Below are 23,816 nucleotides of genomic sequence, written 5' to 3'. Positions count from 1 at the left end.
GTTCACTGAGGGAGGCTTTGTGGTCACGGTTGTTGCTGTGCCTCAGCTTTGGCATGATTCACGACGGAGAAGGCAACCCCTGCAGGAAGGCTGAGGGCAACATCATGTCTCCCACGCTGACGGGAAACAACGGGGTGTTTTCATGGTCTTCGTGCAGCCGGCAGTATCTCAAGAAATTCCTCAGGTAAGACGGGCCAAGGCCAGGGCCACTCCCGGGTTTGGAGCATGCCAGCCCGCAGTGGTCCATAGCTCCAAAAACAAATATGCAGTGAGAGTAGCTTTTCACCTTCTGGTGAACAGAAAGGCTGACAAACTCCGATGGTGATGGTGATATTGTCATTGTTGGAAAAACAGATTAAAAGCCTAATATTGTGCTATATACTCACCCCAGGATGCCTCATTCAGTCCTCACAGCAATCCTATTATCTCCTTGTCCTAGAGTTGAGGAGGTGGAGTCTTGTGAGGATAATTGTGTTGTTTAAGGTCCTGCAGCTGGTAAGTTGCAGACATAAGACTCACACTTAGGTCTGTTACGACCCCCAAGATTTGTGCTTATCAATTCTTTCTCCTCTATGACCTCCAGAGATGGCTAGATATTAATTGTCCTGTATTATTACTAGTTATTGTTGTTAATCTCTTACTTTGTCTAATTTATAAGCTTTGGCTTAGGTATGGATGTGTAGGAAAAAGCATAGTGTGTGTATATATATATATATATATATATATATATATATATATATATATATATGTAAGGTTCAGTATTATCCATGGTTTCAGGCACCCACTGGGGGTCTTGGAACATATCTCTCACAGATAAGAGGGGCACTACTGTACTTTTTTTTTTTACCTGTACAACTGCATATTATTTACAAGTGCTTACAGAATTAGCAATATGCACAGCACCGGCAAAGCTGATTAAATGTCAAGATGCCTAACAAATGTCATCCCAAAAGACAGTGAAAACTTGACAAAACTTTTGCTAACAATGAGCTTTGTCACGTAGATTTTTTCAGTTTTAAATCTATGATTTGGGGCCTGAAATGGTCTTTTCTACCTCATGTGAGAATAAATATTATATGTAAATCCAGGTCAACTCAATGTGCAGAGTGGGGCAGAAGTGGGTTCACAGTTGTTCATATGGAAAGTAATGCAATCATTAGTAAATAGTAATACAAAAATAAATTCTGTTTCACATCCTCACAACTGTAAAGCTACTTTTGATCCACCCTATAGATGGAATTTTCATCACTTTTGTGACATAGTTAAATGCTTTTGGACGATAATGGTAACAGCAGTGGCGGCTAACTCGGAATGCTTACTCTGCCGTGCTGTACGCCTTCCTTTTTCTTACTGATCTGTGTAACGGCCTTCCTGGGAGTCCTTGTCAGAAACGAGATGCCTCAGAGTCGTGTGGTTGGCTAGGACCCCGTACGTCGGACTCTGAAGTAACATGTAACCGCCACGCTGTTTTTAACCCCTCACAGACAGTATGTTTAACTAAGCCGATGGAGATAAGGTGCTTTCTGGGAATACCACTTCCATCAACACCAATTTTTTTTTTTAAGACTGGTTTTTTTTCTTTGTCAGCATGTCCTTCAGGGAAATTGTTCTGTCTTATGCCCCCATGTGTTTTTTTCTCCTGACTACTTTCAAAAACCTTATTCATTTTTTTAATTGTAAAGGTTATTTGAGATAAAGTGTCTTTGACTACTACCCCATCATCTCTAAAAAAAAACACATAGCACGATTTTCAACTCCATGAAGATAGACACTCTCTCCCTGTCTGGTTCACTCTGTGCCTTTAGTGATTAGCATAATGCTGTCCACAGAGTACGCACTCAATGAAAATTCGTTAGATATTGTTGAACAAGGTGATGGGGAACTTTTTCAAGCATGTTGATCTTGCCCATCTCTTAGCAGGCCAAGCCAGGTCCCTCGGAGAGCTCGAACTTCAGTACCACGTGAAAGCCCTTAGGGATGTATCAACTTCACCTTCTTAGGACAAAACTCACTATTTGGAATAAATATACATTTTCATTTTAAGCGCATATCTATTTCTCTAGCCATGTCATGCTTTTCTTTACATGAATGCATTTAGAGGTGTACCATTTTAAGTGGCAGATTGCAGATAAGCAAGATAATTAATAAGGATGCGTTGTCACTGCAGTACACCGCAGGCCGGGTGTCTGGTGGATGAGCCCAAGCAAACAGGACAGTATAAATATCCGGACAAACTTCCAGGACAGATTTATGATGCCGACACACAGTGCAAGTGGCAATTTGGAGCCAAAGCCAAGTTATGCAGCCTTGGTTTTGTGAAGGTATGTTTGCTTGCGATGTGAAACTCACATTAAGATCCTGCAATGTGTCTGTATACCTAACCGAAGTATAAACATTTAGTTTGCTAAGGCCAAGGGTTAGAGTCTGGGTTATCTCAAAAATGGCAGTTGTTTGGCATGATAATTAAGTAGCAATTTTACCACCGATGAATTGCCCAGTCTTATCCCCCTAGACCATGCCTGCTTTTAGTGCATCTGACTTGCACCCTTGAAAGAACATTCCTCCGCTGCAGACGAAGGTTTTTGTCACAAGTAGTAAATCTGCGTTCAATAGCTTTACCTCCTGCTCATCTCTGGTTTTCGCATCATTGTGTTCATGTTCTCTTTTAATGCGATATTTTTGAAATAATCACCCCCCAAAATACGTAGAGGTGCCTTTTACGTGATACAAAAATACTTTATGGCAGCCAACTTTTTTTGATATGTAAAATTCAATGTGTATCTTGAGCAATCTTAAGGTATTTGTCAAGTCTTTCTTTCAATACTGTGGGAAGGGTAGATGGGAAAAGGCAGAAGTCGAGGGAGTAGGAATGGGAGAAACACTGTTCCAGTCGGCCAAAGCCACATCCCTGACGACCTCAACCTCACTGAGAAAGTAGATGCCCTTCTAAGCTGGTGTATTGCGAGTACTCAATGAGAAACATGGAATCCTAGGTCTGGATGCAGGGGAATTACGGAGTTTTCTAGCTCATTTTCCTTCCTCTGTTCTCACTATTTCTCTTTCTACTTTTATTTTCTTCCTCTTCCTCTTCCTCCACCCACCCACCATCACCATCACCATTACCACCAACAGCACCATCATCATCATTACCACCATCATGATCATTACCACCATCATGATCACCACTAACAGCACCACCACCACCATCACCACCAACAGCACCACCACCACCACCATCATTACCAACAGTACCACCACTGCAACCATCACCACCAACAGCACCACCACCACCACCATCATTACCAACAGTACCACCACCGCAACCATCATTACCAACAGCACCACCACCACCATGATTACCACAAGCAGCACCGCCAACACCCCCAGTATCACCACTTCCTTCCATTTACCTCCATCACCTTCAGCAGTTGCTGGGTGAGTCTCTGCTCCACATAAAGCACTCTACTTAGACTTCTTTTATTTTTCTTTAACCTCCACAAAAACCTTTGAAGTGAGAGTTATCACCACTTTCGACCTGGAGCTCAGAGAATGTATTTAATTTGCCCAAAGTCACAAAACTTTTAAATGTGGTACCTAAACAAAATGCATCACCCACACTGATGCTAAGCTTCTTCCTCTCCGTTAGTTAATACCAGTGTTTCCTAGCCCTCAGTCATTAATGTTAACATCCAGTCCTTAACAGTTACCTTCCTTAGTTATGTTGTCTCTTTTTTATCATCCACTTGTTGCTTTTCTATAAAACAACTCACTTAAAAAATGTAAGTTCAGACCTAGGAAATAATAACCATTAAATCACAGGTTTGATACGGGATTACGTATTTTTCTAATACAATTTAAATGTGTAACTATTAGAAAAGTTGACACATACACATTTTGGTGTGTCCTCCATAGTACCATGGTACCTGGTATCATGGGCCTATATGATATATATAAATTAATAAATTTATAACTATTTCAAATTGCCCATTAAGTTGATGCATTTGGCAGAATTAAGTAGCTGTTCTCTTTGTTGAAAATGGTTGCTGTATTTGTCTCCTGGTTACTTCATTCTTAAAAGATTCACTAAGTTATTTGTTAATCAAATATTTATAAATTATGCAGTAAATGCACAATTGCTAATGAGGTTGATTTTCTTTAGAAACATAAAGAAAGTTTCCAGAATGACTGTCATTCCTTCAGGATCGTACATTGAACAAACATTTGTGGAGTGAGTGTTCTGTGTCAGACAGTGTGCAGGGCTTAAACAAGCATTCTTAAAATATAGATCTTTTTTCTAAGAATGCCATATTTTGAAAGACACAATCTCAGCATTGTGGTCTTCCCTGGGAAGCAGAGCAAAGAGAAATGGAAATTCCAGACTGAAGGACTGAATGAAATAAGGAAAGGCTCATGTCCTGGCCGGTGGCTTGGTTGGTCGCAGCATTGCTGCACACACCACGAAGCTGTACGCTCAGTCCCCAGCCAGGCCCATACCTAGGCTGCGGGTTTGATCCCCGTAGGGGCGCACACCTATCAATGTCTCTGTCTCTGTCTTTCTTCTCCTCCCATCCTCCCTCCCTCTCTCTCTTCCTTCTCTCTAAAATCAATCAGTCAATATATCCTGGGGTGAGTATTTTTAAAAAGGAAAACAATAAGGGGAGGCACAGAGATGGGAAAGCCTGGCAGGGTGGGGGGATCTGACTGAGAGAGATCATTGAGGATGACAGTGAGGTGGAGACGTGGGCTGGGCGGTGGATCCTGAGTGTGGAATGTACCCCCACCCCCCGCCACCTGCCATCGGTGACCTTCGGTATCATTCCCAAGCCTACTTATAACTTGAACACGACTACATCTCTGGGGATCATAAATAGGTCCCTGCCAGGCCCTAAGTAGGAGGGGTCCTGTTCACCCAATTGGGCTCCACAGGTTAGACCAGCTCCGGCAACCCAAGAAAAGCACAAGGTTTCTTTTCGGGGTCTCCACTGGCCTAGCATATGTTCCCTTTCTGATCTTTTCTCCTTACTGCCCATTTTTTTTTCTCTATACCTCCTGGAGGGAAAGTTTTACATAATGTTTAGAAGCAACAAAAAAGGGGGAAAAATAAAAGATCATTTAGAAAATTGATTTAATCTTTATTGTATTTTTCCACTACCATTTAGTCCCCCCGACAATCACCACACTGTTGTCCATGCCCATGAGTCCTTTTTCCTTTTTTCTCAATCCCTCCCCTCCAATAGCTGTCATCCTGTTCTCTGTCTAACCAAGTGTCCTCTCAAACCAGCAGGTGGAGTGTATCAGCATCACCTAGAACTTGGTAGAAATGCGAATGCTCGGGTCTCCTCCCAGGCCTAGAGAATAAGAACCTCTGGGCGTGGGGCCTGCCAGTCTGTGCTCGAACAGGGGCTCCAGGTCATCCTGATGCACGCTCAAGATGGGGGGCTACTGCGTTAGACCATCTTAAATTTGAAACACATGCTCAAACACACACACATGGACACTCTGGCGTTTGGAGTTAGACTTGAATCTAAAACCTTATTCCACCCCTTCCTAGAACCCTGGGCAAATGACTCCACTATTCTCAGCTCTCATGTTCACATTCGTAAGGTGAGCCTAATAATTCTTCCCTGGTCCTTGTGAGGATTAATCTTTTGGTGTAGCTTCACCACTCAATAAATAGTAAGGGCTTTCTGCTTGCCGCCGCCTCCGTCTCCAGTAGCATCATCACCGTCAGGTCTGGCTGTCCTCTCACAGTGGCCGCCTGTCAGAGGGGCTGGGGCTGGCTACTGTTATCACCTGTCCTGCCTTTCCTCCTCTCCCAGCCTCACAGACTGTCTCTTCAGCACGTCAGGCTGAATATCTGTTTCCTTTCACAGTGCTGAGAAAGTGCGTCATTGTGGGTAATGGTTGCACAGTTTTGGTCAGACCTAAAGGAGGGAGAACTTGCATTTGATTATTATGTACTTATTAAATGCTTACTGATGCAGTGAGTGATTCAGTACTTTTTGCCAGAGTGCCCCAAGCTGTATGAAGCGCTGACCAGTGCTTCCGTGCTGGTTATTTTACTGTGTGAGGAGTGAGCAGCCCGAACTCTGTACCGCAATAGCCAGCACAGCCGCTGTCACCTAGCAGGAGCTCGGTAAATGTTCATTTACAGCCACACCGAGAGGGTCTGAAGCAGAATGGGAATCATGGGGAAGGTATTTGAATTCTCCTGAGTATTTTCAGGCCTGTCACCTCAGAAAGCATTCCCTTCAAAGGAAAAGGCATGCCGAATATAATAGGATGGGCATATATTTCTCCTTCCAAGAATTGGACACTGGGACCAAAGAATGTAGAGTAAAGAGTCACTTCCTAGCCCTGGCCAGTGTGGCTCAGTTGGTTGGAGTATCATCCTGTAGCTGAAAGGTTGTGGGTTCAACTCCAGGTCAGGGCACACACCTAGGCTGCAGCTTTGGTTCCCTGGCCTGGGTGCATAGGGGAGGCAACCAATCAGTGCTTCTCTCTTGCATGGATGTTTCTGTCTCTCCTCTCTCTCTCTAAAAGCAATGAAAAATTGTCCTTGTATGAGGATAAAATAAAAGAATAACTTCCTAGAATCTAAATCACACCTACTTTGTAATTTAGTAAATGTTCTACATCACATTTCAGCTTCTATGAACTTCCCCATGGGCTTGTGTGTCCAACCTGTTCTCCTACCTGCAAACCTTCGCGTACGTGCTCTTCATCTAGAAAGCTGCACGGTCACCCATGTGACAAATGTCTAGTCATTTTTTCACTGTTGTTAAAGATTCAGCTCAAGTGTTTTCCCCTCAAGGAGATCTAAACATTCTTTTCTCTGGGCTCCATCTCCACCCTGTGTGTCACCATCAAAACCTTGTGACACTGTATGACAGCTGTCCGCGAAGACCTCTCGCCCCAGTAGGTGCAGAGTATCTGCAGCACCGAGCATGCACCTGACATGCCAGCAAATACTCAGTAGTTAGTTACTGGGTTTTCAGTGATAACCGAAGAAAACGTTTTTTAGCTCTCCCATTTTCATCAAGTGGAGGATTTGGCCTCTGTCCCCTTCTCCTCTCTCCTCAAGGAAATGGGAGTGACTTATATGGGAGAAAGGGAGGAGTCAAAGATGAATCAGCAGTTATTGATTGAGATTCTATATGTATGGAGGAGTCGTAAAGTGAGCTGGGGAAGGCTGGACTTGGAAGAGGTTTGAGGGGAGAGGCAGATGGAGAATTTTGCTTTGGATGTGTTAGGTTTGAGATGCTTTATAAAATTTGATTTGCAAGGGCCATTAACATTTTTAGCATGTCAGGTTTTACTTATGGGACATCTGTCCTTTGGAATACACCTGGAGAACACAGCCAAGGGGTGACAGGACAGAATAATGAGTGGCACTGAGACTCTGTTCTCGAAAATCACATGCAGGCAACAGGAGACCTTGAAGTCTCTATGGGTCCTTCTTTTTCCCTTAAATTATGACTTAAGTCTAGGGAATTATAGATAAGGAAAAGTTAGTTGAATATGCTGGAAAAAAAAAAGAGGGAAGAACCAGCAAAAAACCGCAAACTCTCATTTCTGCTTACTTTGAAAGGGAGCATGCAGTTGGCTATAATTACCTTTGACTTCTGTACTTCACCGCAAAAGAAATAACATGTTCGCATAGCCTGCCCTATTTCTCTCTGGAGTCCCTGTGCTTCGTGTTTTGCTTTATTTCCCTGGTCTTCTCCAGCTGCCCCTTTCCCTAGCCTGTGGCTTGGCATTGACTGTGGAATCAGGGCCTCTCCACTCTGGTCTGCCCTGGAGTCATTCTGGTGGCTGCCACATAGGCGAAGGGTATGCGTTATGGCTTTCTTCTGGCTGTAAGAAGGAAAACAATTTAATGCTGAAAGCCTTTCTCACTGTGGCTTTCAATGTTTCGATGGTTACATCCACTTTTCCATGTTGATGGAGGCTGCTCTTTTCCCCCATGAACTTGTCCCCCACAGACCCAGGGTGGCGCCATAGGGTGGTGCACAGAGACGGGGACCTGAGGTGTTCAAAGCTGCCTTGTGCTTTTCACTAATGCCAGTGGCAGATCCACTTCCACGGGAAACATGTACACACTGTGTCCTCCGAGCTGTTTGGAGCTCTGGAAATGGTGTGTGCGGTGCAAGCCGTGTCCTGAATGTGCTTCCTTCTCCGAGGTGGGCGCCCAGATGTGATGGTCGGCAAGAACAGGCTCGCTGCCCCTGTCTCTGGTTTCCCTGGGTTTTCTTTTCTCAGTCCTGCAGGAAACTTTTGGTGGAATATTTCTAAGCATGTTCCTGCCATATTTCTCACCACGGAGTCTGTATTAGCTGAACTGCTTGGGGAATTGGGTGTCTCCTTAATCAAATTCTCGGTTGCAAGTGACCATAAAAATCATTTTGTTTCCTCTTTCCTTGTTAATATTTATCCCAAAATGCATGTGTTCACACTATCATAGTAAATAGAATGCAGCAAGCAGAATGGAGTCACTTTGACTTCTCATGGTTTTTGATATTTCATTAGGAAGGTCTTTCTGAAGGGCAGCTTCAACTGTCTGAGCTAGAAGGAGTCTGGTTCAGTTCCCTTACTTTGTAGATTGGTGACTGAGGCCTGGAGAATTGAGCGCTTTCTACCATCTGTCGATGGCAAATCCAGGCCCAGAGCAGCGGTCAAGGATCTGCACTCTGGAACAGGCCACTGGAGTCTGGCTTAGCCACTTCCCAGCTGCGTGACTCCCCTGCAGGGGATGGGTCCATAGCTTCCTCAGTGTCCTCATCAAGTGAGTGTTTATGAGGAACTGCTTTAGCATCCGGCACTAAATGGTGTCAGTAACAGTATTAGTTTCCTGCGGCTGCTGTGATCAAGTTCCACGGTCTTAGCGGGTTAAAACCACACACGTTCGGTTTTTTGTGGGTCTGGAGGCAGACATGTGACCTGACAGGAGTCTCCCTGGGTGCAGAGCAGGTGCGGGCAGGGCTGTGCTCCTGCTGGAGGCTCTAGAGGAGAAGCCACTTCCTTGCGTGCCCGAGCCCCAGAGGCCTCCTGAACTCCTTGGTGCCTGGATTCTTTCTCCATCTTCAAGGGCAGCGACATCCCCAAGTCTCCCTCACACTGTCATCTCCCCTGTCTCTTCTGTCTTCCTCCTCCCCCTTTAAGGACCCTTGTGACTACCTTGGGCCCTTCTGGGAAATTTCAGATTTTGGTTTACAGGCTGGCACTCCATCCACTGAGCCACACCAGCCAGGGCGGCAACCGTAATTCTATTTGCAATGTTAATTCTTCTTTGCTGTATAACCTCACGTATTCAGTTCCTAGGGATTAGGAGGATGTGCTTCTGGTGGAGGGTTGCATTATTCTGCCTACTACAGTCTAGCACAGGAGCTTATTTAGTAGGTCTAGTGTGAGAATTAAATTGTCTCAATGGTTGAAAATTAATAAAAGATGAAGAAGGTAATGCCAGTGATTATTTACATTATTTATCCTGGAGAGCAAGCCTGTAGGGGCAAGGCTAATGCAATCACTATTTCACAGAGGAAGAAACTGTGAGACAAGGCTCCTATAACATGTCCTTAGGGCATGCGACCTGGAATTGCAGGACAGGGGTTTGAATTGGGCTTTACATCAGCCTTGGCGAGTTCTCCTTTGCTGGTTGCTATATTGCTGTTGTCTTTGTTGTTATTAGAAAGCAGATCCCTTAGTTTCAAGACAAATGGTCTTTCACTTAACTATTATCACCTCCCAGTCATTCCTAAACATCCATGGACACGTGGGTAGTGTAGAAACTTCATTGGTTAGAACATACTGCTGGTTACCTGGCTACTACCAACTTCACGTGCCTCTGCTTTCTGGGTACTGCCTCCTTCTGGCCACCTCAAAATGTATGATGTATGAAAAGCTTTGGATATTTTTGTTTTTATTGTACCATTATCCTTATGAGTTCCTTCTTTCCTTTCAGGACATCTGCAAGTCACTTTGGTGCCATCGAGTGGGCCACAGGTGTGAGACCAAGTTTATGCCTGCAGCAGAAGGGACCATTTGTGGCTTGAGTATGGTAAACTGCATACTTGGTAGTTTTTTAGTTCTAGAAACTTGATGGAGCGTAGAACCTGGACGCTTGGTGCTGTGACCTCAGAATGGACTGCCCTAGCTGCGTGTGTTTTCTGACTTCCCTTTAAATTAACCAGCGTTATTCAGCAGCTCTTCTGAATCTCAGTGCTAATGTAACCTAGTTAGCTCAATTCTTTAAGAAGATTTTTTTTTTTACTTTTTGCCTTTATTTTCCATTTTTAGATGGAGATTTGGGACAAAATATTTCTCTTTCAATGAGCTCATAGGTTCATTGTCTACTGCTCATATTTTAAACTCGATTCAGCATAGAAAGGCCTCAGGGAGCAGGTGGCCCTTTGAGTAGCAAAGGAAAGACCGTCCCTCCACACAAGGCCCCTACTCATGACCCCCAGGACCCGCCGTGGAGCCTGTGACATGCCCAGTAGAGTCCCGTCACATGTGGTGACCTCTGTGGGAGGGTAAGCTGCGTCTCCATCCAGAGTGTTCCGGCAAGTCTGCCTGCTGGCCAGCGTCTTCCACCCGGTGCACCGCTCCCATTAGGGAAGATTATGGGAGATTTTTGTGTTTTGCCTGAAGAACTCTCACACATTAGTTTCCGTTTTTCTTTCCCTTCCCCAGTTGAATCTGGAGGGAAAGGTACAATTGAAGGATAGCAAATGACCAAGATCGGGGTGTTCCTTTGAGAGACCAAGATAGGGGGGCGATGAATGATTAGAGAGCACGTGATGCCACAGGATTTCCTCATCTCTGCTCCCGGCCCTCTCGAGGGCAGCACACGCCTGCGCAGAAGAATCGGTCATTGAAAGTGAATTCAGTTCCACAGCAGTTTCCTGACTACTATGTATCAGAGACGGAAAGCTCTGGGGGCGCACAGGTGAATAAAACTCAGTTTTGTCTCTTCAAGAACTCACAATCTAGTGAGCAAACCTGTGCAGAAGCCAATAACTGGAACTTTCTTTGTAAACGTACCTTCTTTAAGCACAGCATTGCCATTCAGGCCCAGATGAACGAGACGTGAGTCTGACTCAGGATCAGGCGTGCACTCGGGGCGCACTGCGATGAGTGGGCGCACCAAGGCGGACGCCGGAATTTGGACTGAAGTTCTTCCGTGGAATGAGAGGCTCTCAGTGACAGAGCAGTAACAGCAGAGGCAAGGATAGAACACACACAATGAAACGTGCCAAGAAATGCTTTCTGAGATTTGTTAAGTCATTTATTCAGCACCTCTTACAAGATTTGTAATTTCAAACTCTAAAGAAAATAAACATTTAAAAGTTGAGGAGTTAACACGCAAGTTTTAATTGGATGCATCTGTCTGAGGAAACCCCAGTAAGGATGCCGTGGGAAGCCCACATCAGAGCATTTCAGCTGTGATGACACACGGTGATGAGTTACCTGAGGGACTGAAAACACAGCTACTGCTCAAGTCATTTGTATTTTTAAAGCATCAAAATCGAGAACTTGAAACTTGTCACAGGTATTTTTGTTGTTAAGAAAGCGGCAGCGTTACACATAAGAGGGATGGACAAGAAAAGACTGATATAATCAGTGAGGAAAGTAAGTGCACCCTGGCATGGGTCTCAGGTGTGTTACATGAACACCCCCACGATCTAGTGCCTTGGAGATAAAGTGCCCCGGGGTTAGACTCCGGCTAGTACAACACGAGACAAACCCTGCCAAGAGTTAGAGCGCAGGTATCCTAATACTGCTTTCCACACCCTGCTGTTTTAGAAGACCAGACTATGGATGTACCAAGGTCTATCTGGAAAGTGGCCAGCCATGTACTATGAAAAATGGAGACATTTATCGGAGAAGATACAAGATACAGGAAACATTGTACATAGGACAGTGATGCCTCAGTCTCCTTCACAGTAGGCACCTTGGGACCTCACACAGTTCTCGCAATTGCCATCAGCTGCCCCGTCATATTTTCCTGAATCTCATTGACAGTCTGAAATCTCTTCCCTTTCAAAGGAGATTTTAGTTTTGGGAAAAGCCAGAAAGAAGTCTCAGGTGCCAAATCTGGGCCGTAGAGGGACTGAGTCACCTGGGTGATTTGATGTTTTGCCATGAAACTCTGCACAAGACCTGATGTGTGAGTGGGCACATTGTCCTGATGAAGCTGCCAATCACCAGATGGCCAGAGCTGTGTCCTGAATCATCCCAGTAGTTCCCCCAGAGGAATGTTCAAGTGTAACACAAAATCTGATGCAGATCTGTTGCTCTACTTGCTCAGTCATTTTGAATGCAGTGACCACACAGTACACATGCTCACTCAGTGGCGTCCACCTTCCCCACTGACTAGTATAGGGAAGTTGTCATTGTCCACACGTGCACATTCCAGCCCACTCACCTTGGCTGCCAGGTTATGACCATGTCGTGCAAACCGTTCTTGTTATATCAGTAATGGCTGGACTTTTTCCAGACAGACCTCGTATACACTGGGAGAAAGCCCTCAACTGTCAGGGTACCCTCAGTAGAAAGCATCTGATACATTTCACCCATCATCACTCCAGTGAAATTACTCCTCATTCACACAGATGGTTCTCGGAGTCTCCCTTCCCTGGGGGATATAACTGGCTGTGTACTGGACTGCAAACCCCAGGAGGTCAGGCCCTGTCTTACTCAGGCTTTATCCCGAGGGTCTTGCAAAGTAGCAGCCACTCCATGTGTTGTTTATTTCCCCCAAACTGGGACCCACTGAATCCTCCCTCGTCTTTCTCCAGTCCCTCCCCCGTGCTTCAGGGATAGTTGTACCGTGAATGCTCAGCATGTGTGCGAGGCTGTGAGAGCTGCATCCTTTCACCTAGGTTATGTGTGCAAGGAAAGAAAGCCTTGTGCTTGCTCTCTGTCATAAAAGACATTTGCCCAAGTCACGGCTGTTCAATCTGAAACTAGAAGCAGTGCTAGGGATACGTCTGTGCCGATAGAAAAAGTTACATGTGTATCTATTTTATATTGGATTGGCCAAAAAGTTCATTTGGGTTTTCCATAAAATGGCTCTAATAGAGCTTAGTTGTCTTCAATTTCACTCGAAACAATTTTGTTAGATAGTATTGTGCCAACTGTCATATCAGATTGTATATTTTTAAAAAAAAACTTATCAAAACAGCTGAATTTTTGAGTAGCCATCTTAATATTAAAGAAAATACATAATATTTGTAGCATATTATGTTTCATGATTTCAAGGTAAAAACACACCTGAAACACACAAAAGAAGATGTGTGCAGTGTATGGAGAAGGTGCTGTGACTGATCAAACCTGTTAAAAGTGATTTGCCAAGTTTCATGCTGGAGATTTCTCGCTGGATGATACTCAGTGGTCTGGTAGACCAGTTGAAGTTCATAGCGATCAAATCAGGACATTAGTTGAGAACAATCAATGTTATACCATGTAGGGAGATGACTGACATATTCAAAATACCCAAGTCAGTAAAGTTATTGATGAAAATGAACAATGTGTTTTTTATTTTATAGGAAAAATCATCCAGACTTTTTGGCCAACCCAATATTTGTGCATTCTGTGTACAATTTTATGTGTACATGTGGACTCTGCATGTATGGGTATGTGTTCCTATATATTCCGGATTCCTATACAAACTGAAAAACCCAGAGGAGACTGTCAGTACTAAGATGAATAGTAGAATTAAATAAAGTCAAAATAATTGAAGAGTTGGAACAGATCTAAAAACCACATTTCTAAAAAAAAAGGAAGGAAGAAATTAGATCAGAGTTCAGATATCTTGGTGGGTGATTTGCCTCAGAGGGGAAAAGCCTGTGTGTCCTGTTCAGGGGTTTTGGCTGCTGAGTTTAAATGCAGCCTCCGCTAGTTGTGTAGCTACTTGGGCAGATGTGCAAAACTGAGCAAGTTCATCAGTTTCTCTTTGCTAGATTTCTCTTATCCAGAAAATAGTTATTGACCACTGCACGCCATGTGAGGTTTGCATTCGATACTGCTCGTGAAGGCTCCCTCCTCCCCCTGCCTGCACCTCTGCACACACACAAACAACTTCATAAACGGGAGCTGTGGTGGTGGTTGTTGGCTACTCTTGTCATTTTTGTCTCAGCCACTGAGCCCTGCCCAGGAGGTCCCGGGGACCCCAGGTAGGGAAGAGTCACATTTTTACTTATGGTAGACAAAATCTTCAAGTGACCCGTTGCTCCCCCACCATTCAAAGTCCTCAACCATGTTGTACGATTTTCTGCAAGCTCCAAAATGGCAGTCAATCCAAGGGAAAGAAAAATTATAAACAGAAGAATTCATCAGTTTTATGACAGGAATGTGAAGACAGGAAGCAGTGTGTTGACCTAGACAAAGTGCACTAGCAACACAATCAACAGCCACAAGCCAAATGTATCATGGGAGAAAAGTGAAGATTTGAAAATCGAATCTCCCCATGATTCCGCACCTAGCACCCCTCTCCTCGGTGCAACCTGGAGCAGACCACACTCCAGCCCTTTGGATCTGACTGCAGAGCCCTTCCGAAAAGGACGCAGTTCTGTGAAGTCATGCAGAACTGACCCATAAATAAAGGCACCACAGGAAAGAAGCCACTCGCAGGGCTGATGCAACCCCCAAGGACAGATACGACCCGAGAAACCCGGGATACTAACACGAGAGGGTTAACACAGAAACCCTCTCTCCCTGGCTTGAGCAGATTGCCGACAAACGAAAGACCCAAGGCTAACCCGTAAAAGGCATTCAGTGTTCCACGTCACCCGAGGGTCTTTAGTAGGGACCTTCTATACACACAGAAAGGTGTTGTCTACAAGCACAGTATGTGTAGCCTGAAAGCTATTGAGTTTTATAAGAAATGCTCTATGGGTGGAATAAGCAAAAATGTATGCATAGTTGTCTTTGTTTTCATGATGAGACAAACATCCAGAACAATGAGTTCTGTTACTGTCTTAAAAACGGGTTCTCCTTGAGTGCACGATCCAAACTGCTGCCTACACAGCGTTGTTCCTAGTCATCCAGGGAGGCTCTGTTCTCATTTTTCTGCTCTGCCTCGCTCGGCCGCTGGGTGGGATCCCGTCTGAACCCTTCACCTCCACAGCACACAAAGCATCTGTTGGTGACAGATGTCCCCTCTCTCTAGATGTCAGCTTTTCAAAGCGCATGTGGTCACTGCAGACTAAGCCGCTGTTTATGCAGCACAGCCAGCCCGGGAATTCCATCAGGGCGTCCTGCCTTCTCCCACTTGCCAACGGACTCGTTTTTCCTGTTCCCGTGCAGGTGTCTGCATCCCCCTGCCCTTCCTTCCCCAGGTGGTTTCTGACAGCAGACATGTCACATATTCTTTCCCCAGTGGTGTCGGCAAGGCCAGTGTGTGAAGTTCGGGGAGCACGGGCCCCGGCCCGTCCACGGCCAGTGGTCCGCCTGGTCAAAGTGGTCGGAGTGTTCCCGCACTTGCGGTGGAGGAGTCAAGTACCAAGAGAGACACTGCAACAACCCCAAGTAAGGCTCCCGCAGGAAGTCAGTGTTTGTAAGGCATTGACCTTCCACCGGGAATGTGCTGGTTCGGTTTTGTTGTTACGGGTGGCCTTCTTGTCTCTGGTTCATAGCTGTCAACTAGGGTTTTACTGCTGCATGTGAAGGTGGGGTGCACCGGGGGGAGCCATGGTGGGCAGAAACGGAATGCCAGCAAGGGAGTTAGTCCATGCGAGAATATGGTGATCAAGGGCTCCCTAAGGGTAGCAGTGGTCTGAGCTGCTTTCTGAACCTGAACAAGGGCTGCAAGTCCCACCGCCTGAGTGTGAGGCTGGAGCCCGGAGGCTTGGCCGCGGGGCCTGGTGCCTCCCTCACATGGGCCGACTGGAGAGAGTGGGCTGGTGTCTGCCTGGCAGGAATGTCCATCAACACAGGTTGACGGATCTGCCTGACTTTTCAAGAGAAACCAGAAATCTAAAAAAAAGTTGTGTGAAATTTCCCGATATTTAAAATATTGAGGACAAATTCAATTTCCTTTAAAAATAAAAACACTGTGAGGAATAATCAAAACATCTGTGGATTGCAGCTGGCCCGTGACCCCCGTGGGCACCCCCCGGCCCAGTCCTGGGGGTCTGACTACAGTCTGTGCTGTGGAAGAAGGGGCTCTGCTGCTGCTGTCACCGGATCTGATTCCTGCAGGGGTCGCACGTGTGTTTCCTGACTGGCTCAGTTCGCAGAGAGAGAGCCCAGGTCTGGGAGACAAGAAGATATGATTCCACACGTTTGGCCTGCCACTTATTAACTGTATGGTTTTGGCAAGATCACATGAACTCTGAGCTTGGGTTCACGTACATGGAATGGAGGTGATAACACTCACCTCCGAAGGTTTGGGGAGGATGAAAAATCGCAGCTACAGAACGTCTGACACACTGAGGATCATCCAATGGCCAATCAGCAAAGGTTCTAGGGTCCATGTGGTTTTTGCCCTTTCACCTTAAATCTCACTAGGAACACGGGGTATCAGAGGAGCAGCCCTCAGGAGCGGTGGGAACCGGACTTTGGAGGATGGTGTGGAGTGAGGGGAATGTGATGGGGCGTTGGAAAATAGTGGAGTTGATTTTACAACTTCACTTCAGTGGCGGCACAGCACGGGAGCTAAGAACACAGACCTCACTCCAGAAGCCTGGGTTTGCCTCCCAACCCGCCGCTTCCCAGCTCTGGGGCGATGGACAGTGTACTCTGCTGCTCTGGACTCCTCATTTGTAAAAACGGGGTAAAGATGCTACCTCCATCGACTGAGTCAATATTTGAAAAGTGCTTTTATAAGTGCCTGGCAGGTTGCAAACATTGCATAAATCAATGTTTGCATTGATTTACATTGCATTTACATTGCAGTGTGGTTGATTGAGAAGTAGAATAAATAATGAAACTAGAGCCCAAGCAAATTTTTAGAGAGACAAATGATACTTTATGGGAATGAGCAGGCTGAACCGGATCAAAAGGCCAATTTGTTCCAAAATGCAAGGGAGGATGGGGAGACACACTAACCGTGGTTCTTAGGTGCTCTTTGGGGTATCTCAGGCTAATGCAGGATTTCTCAGCTTCAGCACTATTAACGTATTAAGCTAGAAACTTTTTTTGGTGTCAGGGTTGATCCTGTATGGGGCAGAATATTTAGTAGCATCCCTAGCCTCTCCCCACTGGATGCCAGTAGGATGACTCTCTCTCCCCGCCGGCGTCCAAGTTGTGACATCGAAAAATGTCTCCATATGTTGCCAAATGTCCTATAGGTGGCAGAGTCATCCTCAGTCGAGACTGGCTCCTCTACTCAGACCCAGTAACTATGCACAATGGTGCGGAGGTTTGTGATACTTGTACAATGTATGTCGGATTTCTAAAACCACCCTCCTCTGCTTTGAATGGAGCCCTCGTCTTGGATGGAATTGTTAAAATCCATTATATTACGTTTCATTTTTGCAACATGTTCCATGGATCTGGTTTTCATACATCGCAACATTGGACCATCTCGATATTTTCCCAAGAAAGAAATAGATTGCCTAATTTACTAGCCCCACTGGTAGAGTGCATGAATGACACCCCCGAGATTTCAGTGAAACCCTCTCCCGTGTCTGCGGGCTTGAGAGCTCTCGTCGGAATAGGGCATTGCTCATGGAAATATCACATTGTAACCTTAGAGATGCCTAATAGGAGAATTAATCACTAAAGTAGTTCCACTTGGTGCAGTTTTAATTTTAAACAAGATGAAGGCTAATCACGGTGCTGTTTGCTTTGATTAAGCTTGAAGTCACAAATAAAACAAGTGAGCGATCAGCTATCCCAAGACGATTGAATAAGTTGTTCTCTGTCCTTAGTTCACTTCGTTGTAGCACAGCTGGTTTTTTTCTCCCTATTTCAAGTTACTGATTTCTTTCTTCCTTCAGCTGAAACATTTGTTCTGTTCGCATCCCTCGGCCTAACCATTTTTATTTTTTTTCATGCGAAAGCAGTGTGAGCTTTTTATTTCACACGATGATGACTTTCCCAGAGCATATTTTTGTTTCATAAAAAATGAATTATTCCTGGCTGATTCATGGCTTCACATCAAGCTTTCCAGCTTCACGAGAGTTTACAGCTTATCTGGTCCTGGAACGGCCAGTCCCAGGTACACATGGCCCTTCTTATTTTTCCCGTGTCTGCCGCAGACACTTTTAATTGATGGAGCTTCATTTTCTACTGAGCCCTCAGGAATCTTCTCCAAACACTTCCCAGGCATTAGCTCCCAGTCAGGTTAGAACAGACACACGAGTTGCCACCTGTTGTCTAATCCAGTTATTTTACAAGCAGGTGATGGGGCAGCAGAGGGTGCTAAGCACAGTGGTAGTCCTCGCCCAGTTCACCAAGCTGGTGATGTTCGAGTGAGACCAAGGACCACCGTCTTAATCCTCTGACATTTTTCCTGGTTCCCTTACTATTAAATTATTACACTTCAGAGAGCCTAGTCAAACTCCTATAAACCCTGTTGAAGAAAACAGTGAAATGAAAATCTTGAAAATGAAAGACATTAAGGTCTTCTAGAACTTCCCTAAAATATGCAGGTCCATTTGAGAAAGAATAATATGCCACTAGAATCAGAATAATAATTGATTCAAATCTCTGGCTCTTTTCCCAACCAGCAATTTCCAGGCTCGGCTGATTATTAGAATCACCCTGTGTACTTTAAAAACCTGATCTCTGGGTCTTCCCCATCCCATGTTCTCATGGAGAATGTCGGGGAGGGCCCAGGAGGGTGCAGGCATATTTAGCAGAGCTCCCCAAGTGGCCCTAATATCAGCTGGCCAGCCAATATTGTAACCATTTATAGGGAGGACCTGATAAATTATGCAGAAGCAAATTATGGATATACTGTATAATAGTCTAATATAAACATGAAATCATGTGCCTAGACATTTGCCTTCTGTTTATATTTTTATTTTTAATCTTCAAGAACTTATTGTACCAAGGGATGCCGTAGTAGAATTTTCTGTTAACTTATCCGAACACTCGTGTTCAGAGTTCCAGAAGAATGTGCCTGTATTTGAGGATTTGATGGAAATGTCCACATTTTTGTTGGTCATTAAAAATAGAAAGCATTTAAAAATAGTTATTATTTATTTGTGCTAACTGGGCCCTAGACTCTGCCCTAAATTCTTCACAAATATTGTCACAATTGCCCCCACTTTACAGATTAGGAAGTTAGATAAAATTGCCTAAAGATAAGCTGGAAAGAGGCAGAGAATAGTTAAATCCAGATCTGCCTCATTGGAAAAGGCCAGCCCAGGACCACTGTGCTCTCCTCCATTCCTCACCTGTGCCTGGGTCCTATTGCTGCATTCAGTTAGGTGCGGGCGGAGCAGAGTAGGCAAAGAACCCTGGAGAGTCCAGAGATGAGAGGTTCAGCGTGCCTCTCTTCTAGCCGTGTGGCCTTTACGCAGCAAGTTGTGTGAGATGGCTATATGAGTCCTGAAGTCTTTTCCACGTTATAGTTTCTGAGTTGAAAAAGCAACACATGTGGTCCTCTTTCACTTTAGTGCATTTAAATGGTCTGAATGAAGGTTACGTGTAAAACCTCAGGGAGTCTCACACTGAGGATTGACATACGCCTTGGAAAGATGACCAGGAACAGGAAGACAGTGAGAGGGCACTTGCAAGTTTTTCTAAGTGCTTTTTAGATAATGATTTAAGAAGTCCTCGGGGGTTTGATCTAGCACAGCGACGGTGGGATGTTTAAGTAGTTGCTCCAGAATGTTTTGAAATAGCAGAAAAATCTCATCCTGGCGATATGGCACTTCTCGTTTCTGTTGAATCCATTTTAGCAGGCCGTTATTGGAGGGTTTGGTAAAATATGCTGAAGCAGTTCCAGGGCTGTTTTATAGCATTCTTGTGCTTCCTAAAAAGACAAGGAATTTTAATCACATAAATTTATTAACCTGGAACCTTCTTTCACGTTACATGTTTGCATCGAGCTTTGGTGTGAGGCGATCCATCGTTGGGTTTAGCTGTTGGAGAAAACTACAGAAAAAGTGGAAATGAAAAGAAGCCATTGCTTTATGCCTGGACTAAGCCGGATAAGATGTTACTGGTGATTTGCAGTGTGATTTGTGCTCCTTTTTTTCTTTATTTTGCTTTCTGGTTTTTGCAGCCTGCCTACTAAGATCTTAAAGAGCTTGCCATTAGATCCTAATTATTTATGTTCTAATGGGATTCTCTACTCTTGAAATCCATTTCCCATCGTGCTTGGCAGGAAAGGAGTGAGCCACCTGCAAAGTTGAAAAGTGATTGTGCAGATGAAAATGAGGGAATGATCAGCCTTGCAGCTTTGGAACAATTACAGTAAAACACGCAAGAGCCAGACAGCAATCAGAATATCAGCTCAGTGACTGACAAAGCTGGACTGGAAAACATGGCAGATGAGGCTCCCCACTCCTTCTCCCCAGCAGCCTGAATTTCTTCACAGAAGCAGAGGCAGGGTGACCCGTAGGAAGGTGCTGAGTACCTAGAAATCCGAGGAAAGCTGGAGTGGTGTGTGGGTTCACAGTTGAAGAGCTCTGATGCCCACCTGGGGTCTGTGTGACTAGCACACATCTACCTTAATAGGAACACGGAGGTGCCTTCACAGATTTCCTGTCATGTAAGGTGACAGGATGAGTGTCAAGAGTATGCTTTCAACAGTCTTTAAGGAAATTGCCAGATGTGGAAACGGGATCAGAGATGCCAAATAAGTTTGCTCTAACCTGCCAATTCCAATTGATGAGCTGCAGTAGTGGCTACCTGAGGGCTATGCCGAGAGGGATTTTGAGGACACGTCAGGCTCTGCGCCCTCCCAAAAGCCTCTGATTGATTGCTTATGTCTGCTGTGGCTACAAGAAGGGATGTGATAGGTTGTATGCTACACACTTCCACTGTCATCGTGGACCGTATGCGTTGGGACGACACTCACCTGGCTTGTCCCTCCGTATAGTACTCTTTGAGACTGTAGCGAGCTCTTTGATGGCTAACTTTAATAAGTTCTTTCATTTTATTTTTCAGGCCTCAATACGGTGGCAAGTTCTGTCCGGGTTCTAGCCGAATTTATCAGTTGTGCAATATTAACCCTTGTCATGAAAACAGCTTGGATTTTCGAGCCCAGCAGTGTGCAGAATACAACAGCAAACCTTTCCGTGGATGGTTCTACCAGTGGAAGCCCTACACGAAAGTGGAAGGTAACTCGGTCTCTATGCCCCTCAGATCCACATGTCTCCGTGCGGACAGCAACGTGAACGCACAACCCAGAAGAAACGGCTGCCGATGTGACGGAGTTTCCATTTTTATCCGTTGTTCCCCAGATCTGTCCTGGTCCATAGTTTAATTCAGTTGCATAGGTTTTGTTTATTTTTCCACACTTAATTTTTCATCAGACACCCCTTGTCTCCCACATCTGTAAGCCACAGTATTCATGTGTTTGGAATGCACTTACATTTGTAAACTTACCTTTGACATTTCAGCAATTAAGCCTCCCAGGGATGTTAATTGAAATTGGTATGAATTATCCAGACCAAAAACTCATGAAACCGTATATGCCCCACAGAGACCCCACTCTCAGTAACTGACATGTTAGATGGTTACAAGCACGGGAAGGCCTTGTTTGCTGAGTGTACGCCCCCCGCCCCCCATGAATAAAAGAAGTCTCATACTAGGTTCTCAGTACTTATTATAGCTTAAAGTAATGACCCGTATTTTGCTTTTATATTCATTTGTTTTTGGTCAAGCATCAAGACATTTATTTCAGTTCTAACATACAAATTGAGCGTGCTTCCTGTTACCTGTGTAGTGCAAACCGCCGCCCACTCCCATTTGTTTCCTCCCGTTGTTTCCATTCACTGGCTTTACGGGAACTCATCCACGCCCCCTGGGAAGGGGAAACGTGGGAATCCCAACCGCATGCATGTGAAGTAGAGAGAGACTAAATGTAATGACAACTCATGGGGGAGGAGACTGCAGGCTGTTCTGGTGCAAAAGTCCAAAAGGAGCCTAGATTATCCATTACCATGGAGCAGCCAATGCGATTAGAAACACCGTTATAACAAGGAGCACCTCCAAATCAAAGATGGTAGCGTGACTCCACTCAGCGCCAGTCCAGCCCATTGCAAAGCACTGGTCTGTGTCTGGGTCACGAGTGCCTGAAACAGATAACAATAGACACGAAAGTTCTGAAATCCCTGTCTTAGGAGGAAGCAATGAGGAACCTGTGCAGATATTTCCTGTAGAAAAGACACTAGTTACCTTAAAAATTCAGAGTTTTATTGACTAGAAGGGAATTTAGATTTCTTTGAAATTGCTTCAGCAAATAGAATTCATTCAAGGACTAAGACCTGTCTAGCCGCATCACCTCCTCAGAGAGATTCTAGTTGCTAGCCTGTCCAAAATACCCTTCATTCGTATCAGTCTTCAAACTGCTTAATCTGCTTTCTTCTTCAAAACTCTTACTAGTGCATAAATTTATATTATACTGTCATTTATTTGTTACCTTTACCCCCACAAGAACCTAGGTTCTACAGGAATTTTTATAACTTGCGCTGAATGAACAGACAGATGTCAGCTGCCCATAGTGGAAGCGTGCCCCTTTACAAGCTGTGAGCTCTCCATCATTAGCGGCATTTGATCACAAACTGTGTGGTTATCTAGGAAGGATACTATCCAGCAGGTCCCAGTGGACAATTCAGTAGAATAGCTACAGTTGCTTTCAGGTCTGACATTTGAAGACTTATTTGCTCTTCGTTGTACTCTCCCATAATTCCACATTTCTTATCCACAGTTCTTTCTCCGAGACTCTGTTATCCTCCCCTTCATTTCCCCCTTCTGCTCCTTGCTTTGTCTTCTTGGATATTCGCTGGCCTTTCCCACATCTTTCACTCAAATACAGTGTTTATGGAATCTGTTAATAGACTCTGATCATCCTTTCAACAGGCCCCGTCTTGAATACATGTGAATTTTATAATGTGTAAGATGTTTTTTGGTTTCAAAATTCCTTCACCAATTTTACTGGAGTTTTTACTAAGCAAGGAGCATGCCATTTCATTCCTTCACTCAGCAGATGTTCACTGAGCACGGGCTGCATGGCCGACTCCCTGCCCCGCACGGAGCAGACTGCACGGGGTCAAACAGCCCACAGCCGTGGGGTCTCTGAGCCCAGTGGGGAGGCAGGAAAGGGAAGGCCTTCTTGTCCCTCCCTCTCCTCCTCCTGACACTTACTTACAATCAGAAAAGACTGACCACGATTGAAGCGCTTGTGACTTCCATGCAGTTTGGGAAACACAAGGGATGGGTTGTTTGTAGATCATTTTTGTCCTTATTCATATCCATAGATTGTCTTTATCTGACAGTAGTGAGCTTTTTTCTTCTGTGTCTCCCATGGACTAATTCATAACTTGCCCAGGAACCTGTGCTGGAAAAATGGAATTTTCTAGAACTGGTTACTTCCAGCTCCCTAATCTCATATGCAAAATTTAGCAGGTGTTAAATAAAGCTGCTATTTAAAAAAAAACCCTAGGTGGGAGAAAAAAAAGTAATTCATCTACACATTTGCATATTTGGGACACAATAATTGACCTTTTTTCTCATTGTTGGCATTGTCCTTTATTGAGAGGTTTTGTGAAGCACAACTGTTTGTAAACTGTTTGCACATTTGTTGTAAGACTGCTTGGGCACATCACGACATTGCCCACTTCAGGTCTCGTGAGAGCTGCCGTCTGGAGTTGCTGGCCTGGGAGAGCTCGTCGTATTTGAGAATCTAGCAT

General features: G+C 44.8%; 1 protein-coding gene across 2 annotated transcripts in view; it reads left to right on the top strand.

Annotated features, from left to right (window-relative positions):
* Positions 1–23,816, top strand: part of ADAMTS18 (ADAM metallopeptidase with thrombospondin type 1 motif 18) — a 126,108-nt gene that overhangs the window by 68,300 nt on the left and 33,992 nt on the right. For both annotated transcript variants that reach the window (XM_028501790.2, XM_036012243.1), the window contains 5 exons: positions 47–184; positions 2,168–2,321; positions 9,962–10,057; positions 15,383–15,531; positions 21,070–21,242. In XM_028501790.2, the coding sequence (XP_028357591.1) occupies positions 47–184; positions 2,168–2,321; positions 9,962–10,057; positions 15,383–15,531; positions 21,070–21,242 (710 nt within the window). The remainder of the gene's footprint in view (positions 1–46; positions 185–2,167; positions 2,322–9,961; positions 10,058–15,382; positions 15,532–21,069; positions 21,243–23,816) is intronic.

The sequence above is a fragment of the Phyllostomus discolor genome, chromosome 12, assembly GCF_004126475.2.
Source record: "Phyllostomus discolor isolate MPI-MPIP mPhyDis1 chromosome 12, mPhyDis1.pri.v3, whole genome shotgun sequence".
Taxonomy (NCBI): domain Eukaryota; kingdom Metazoa; phylum Chordata; class Mammalia; order Chiroptera; family Phyllostomidae; genus Phyllostomus; species Phyllostomus discolor.
Note: the sequence above shows the minus strand (reverse complement) of the source record. Positions and strands in the feature narration are given on the sequence as shown.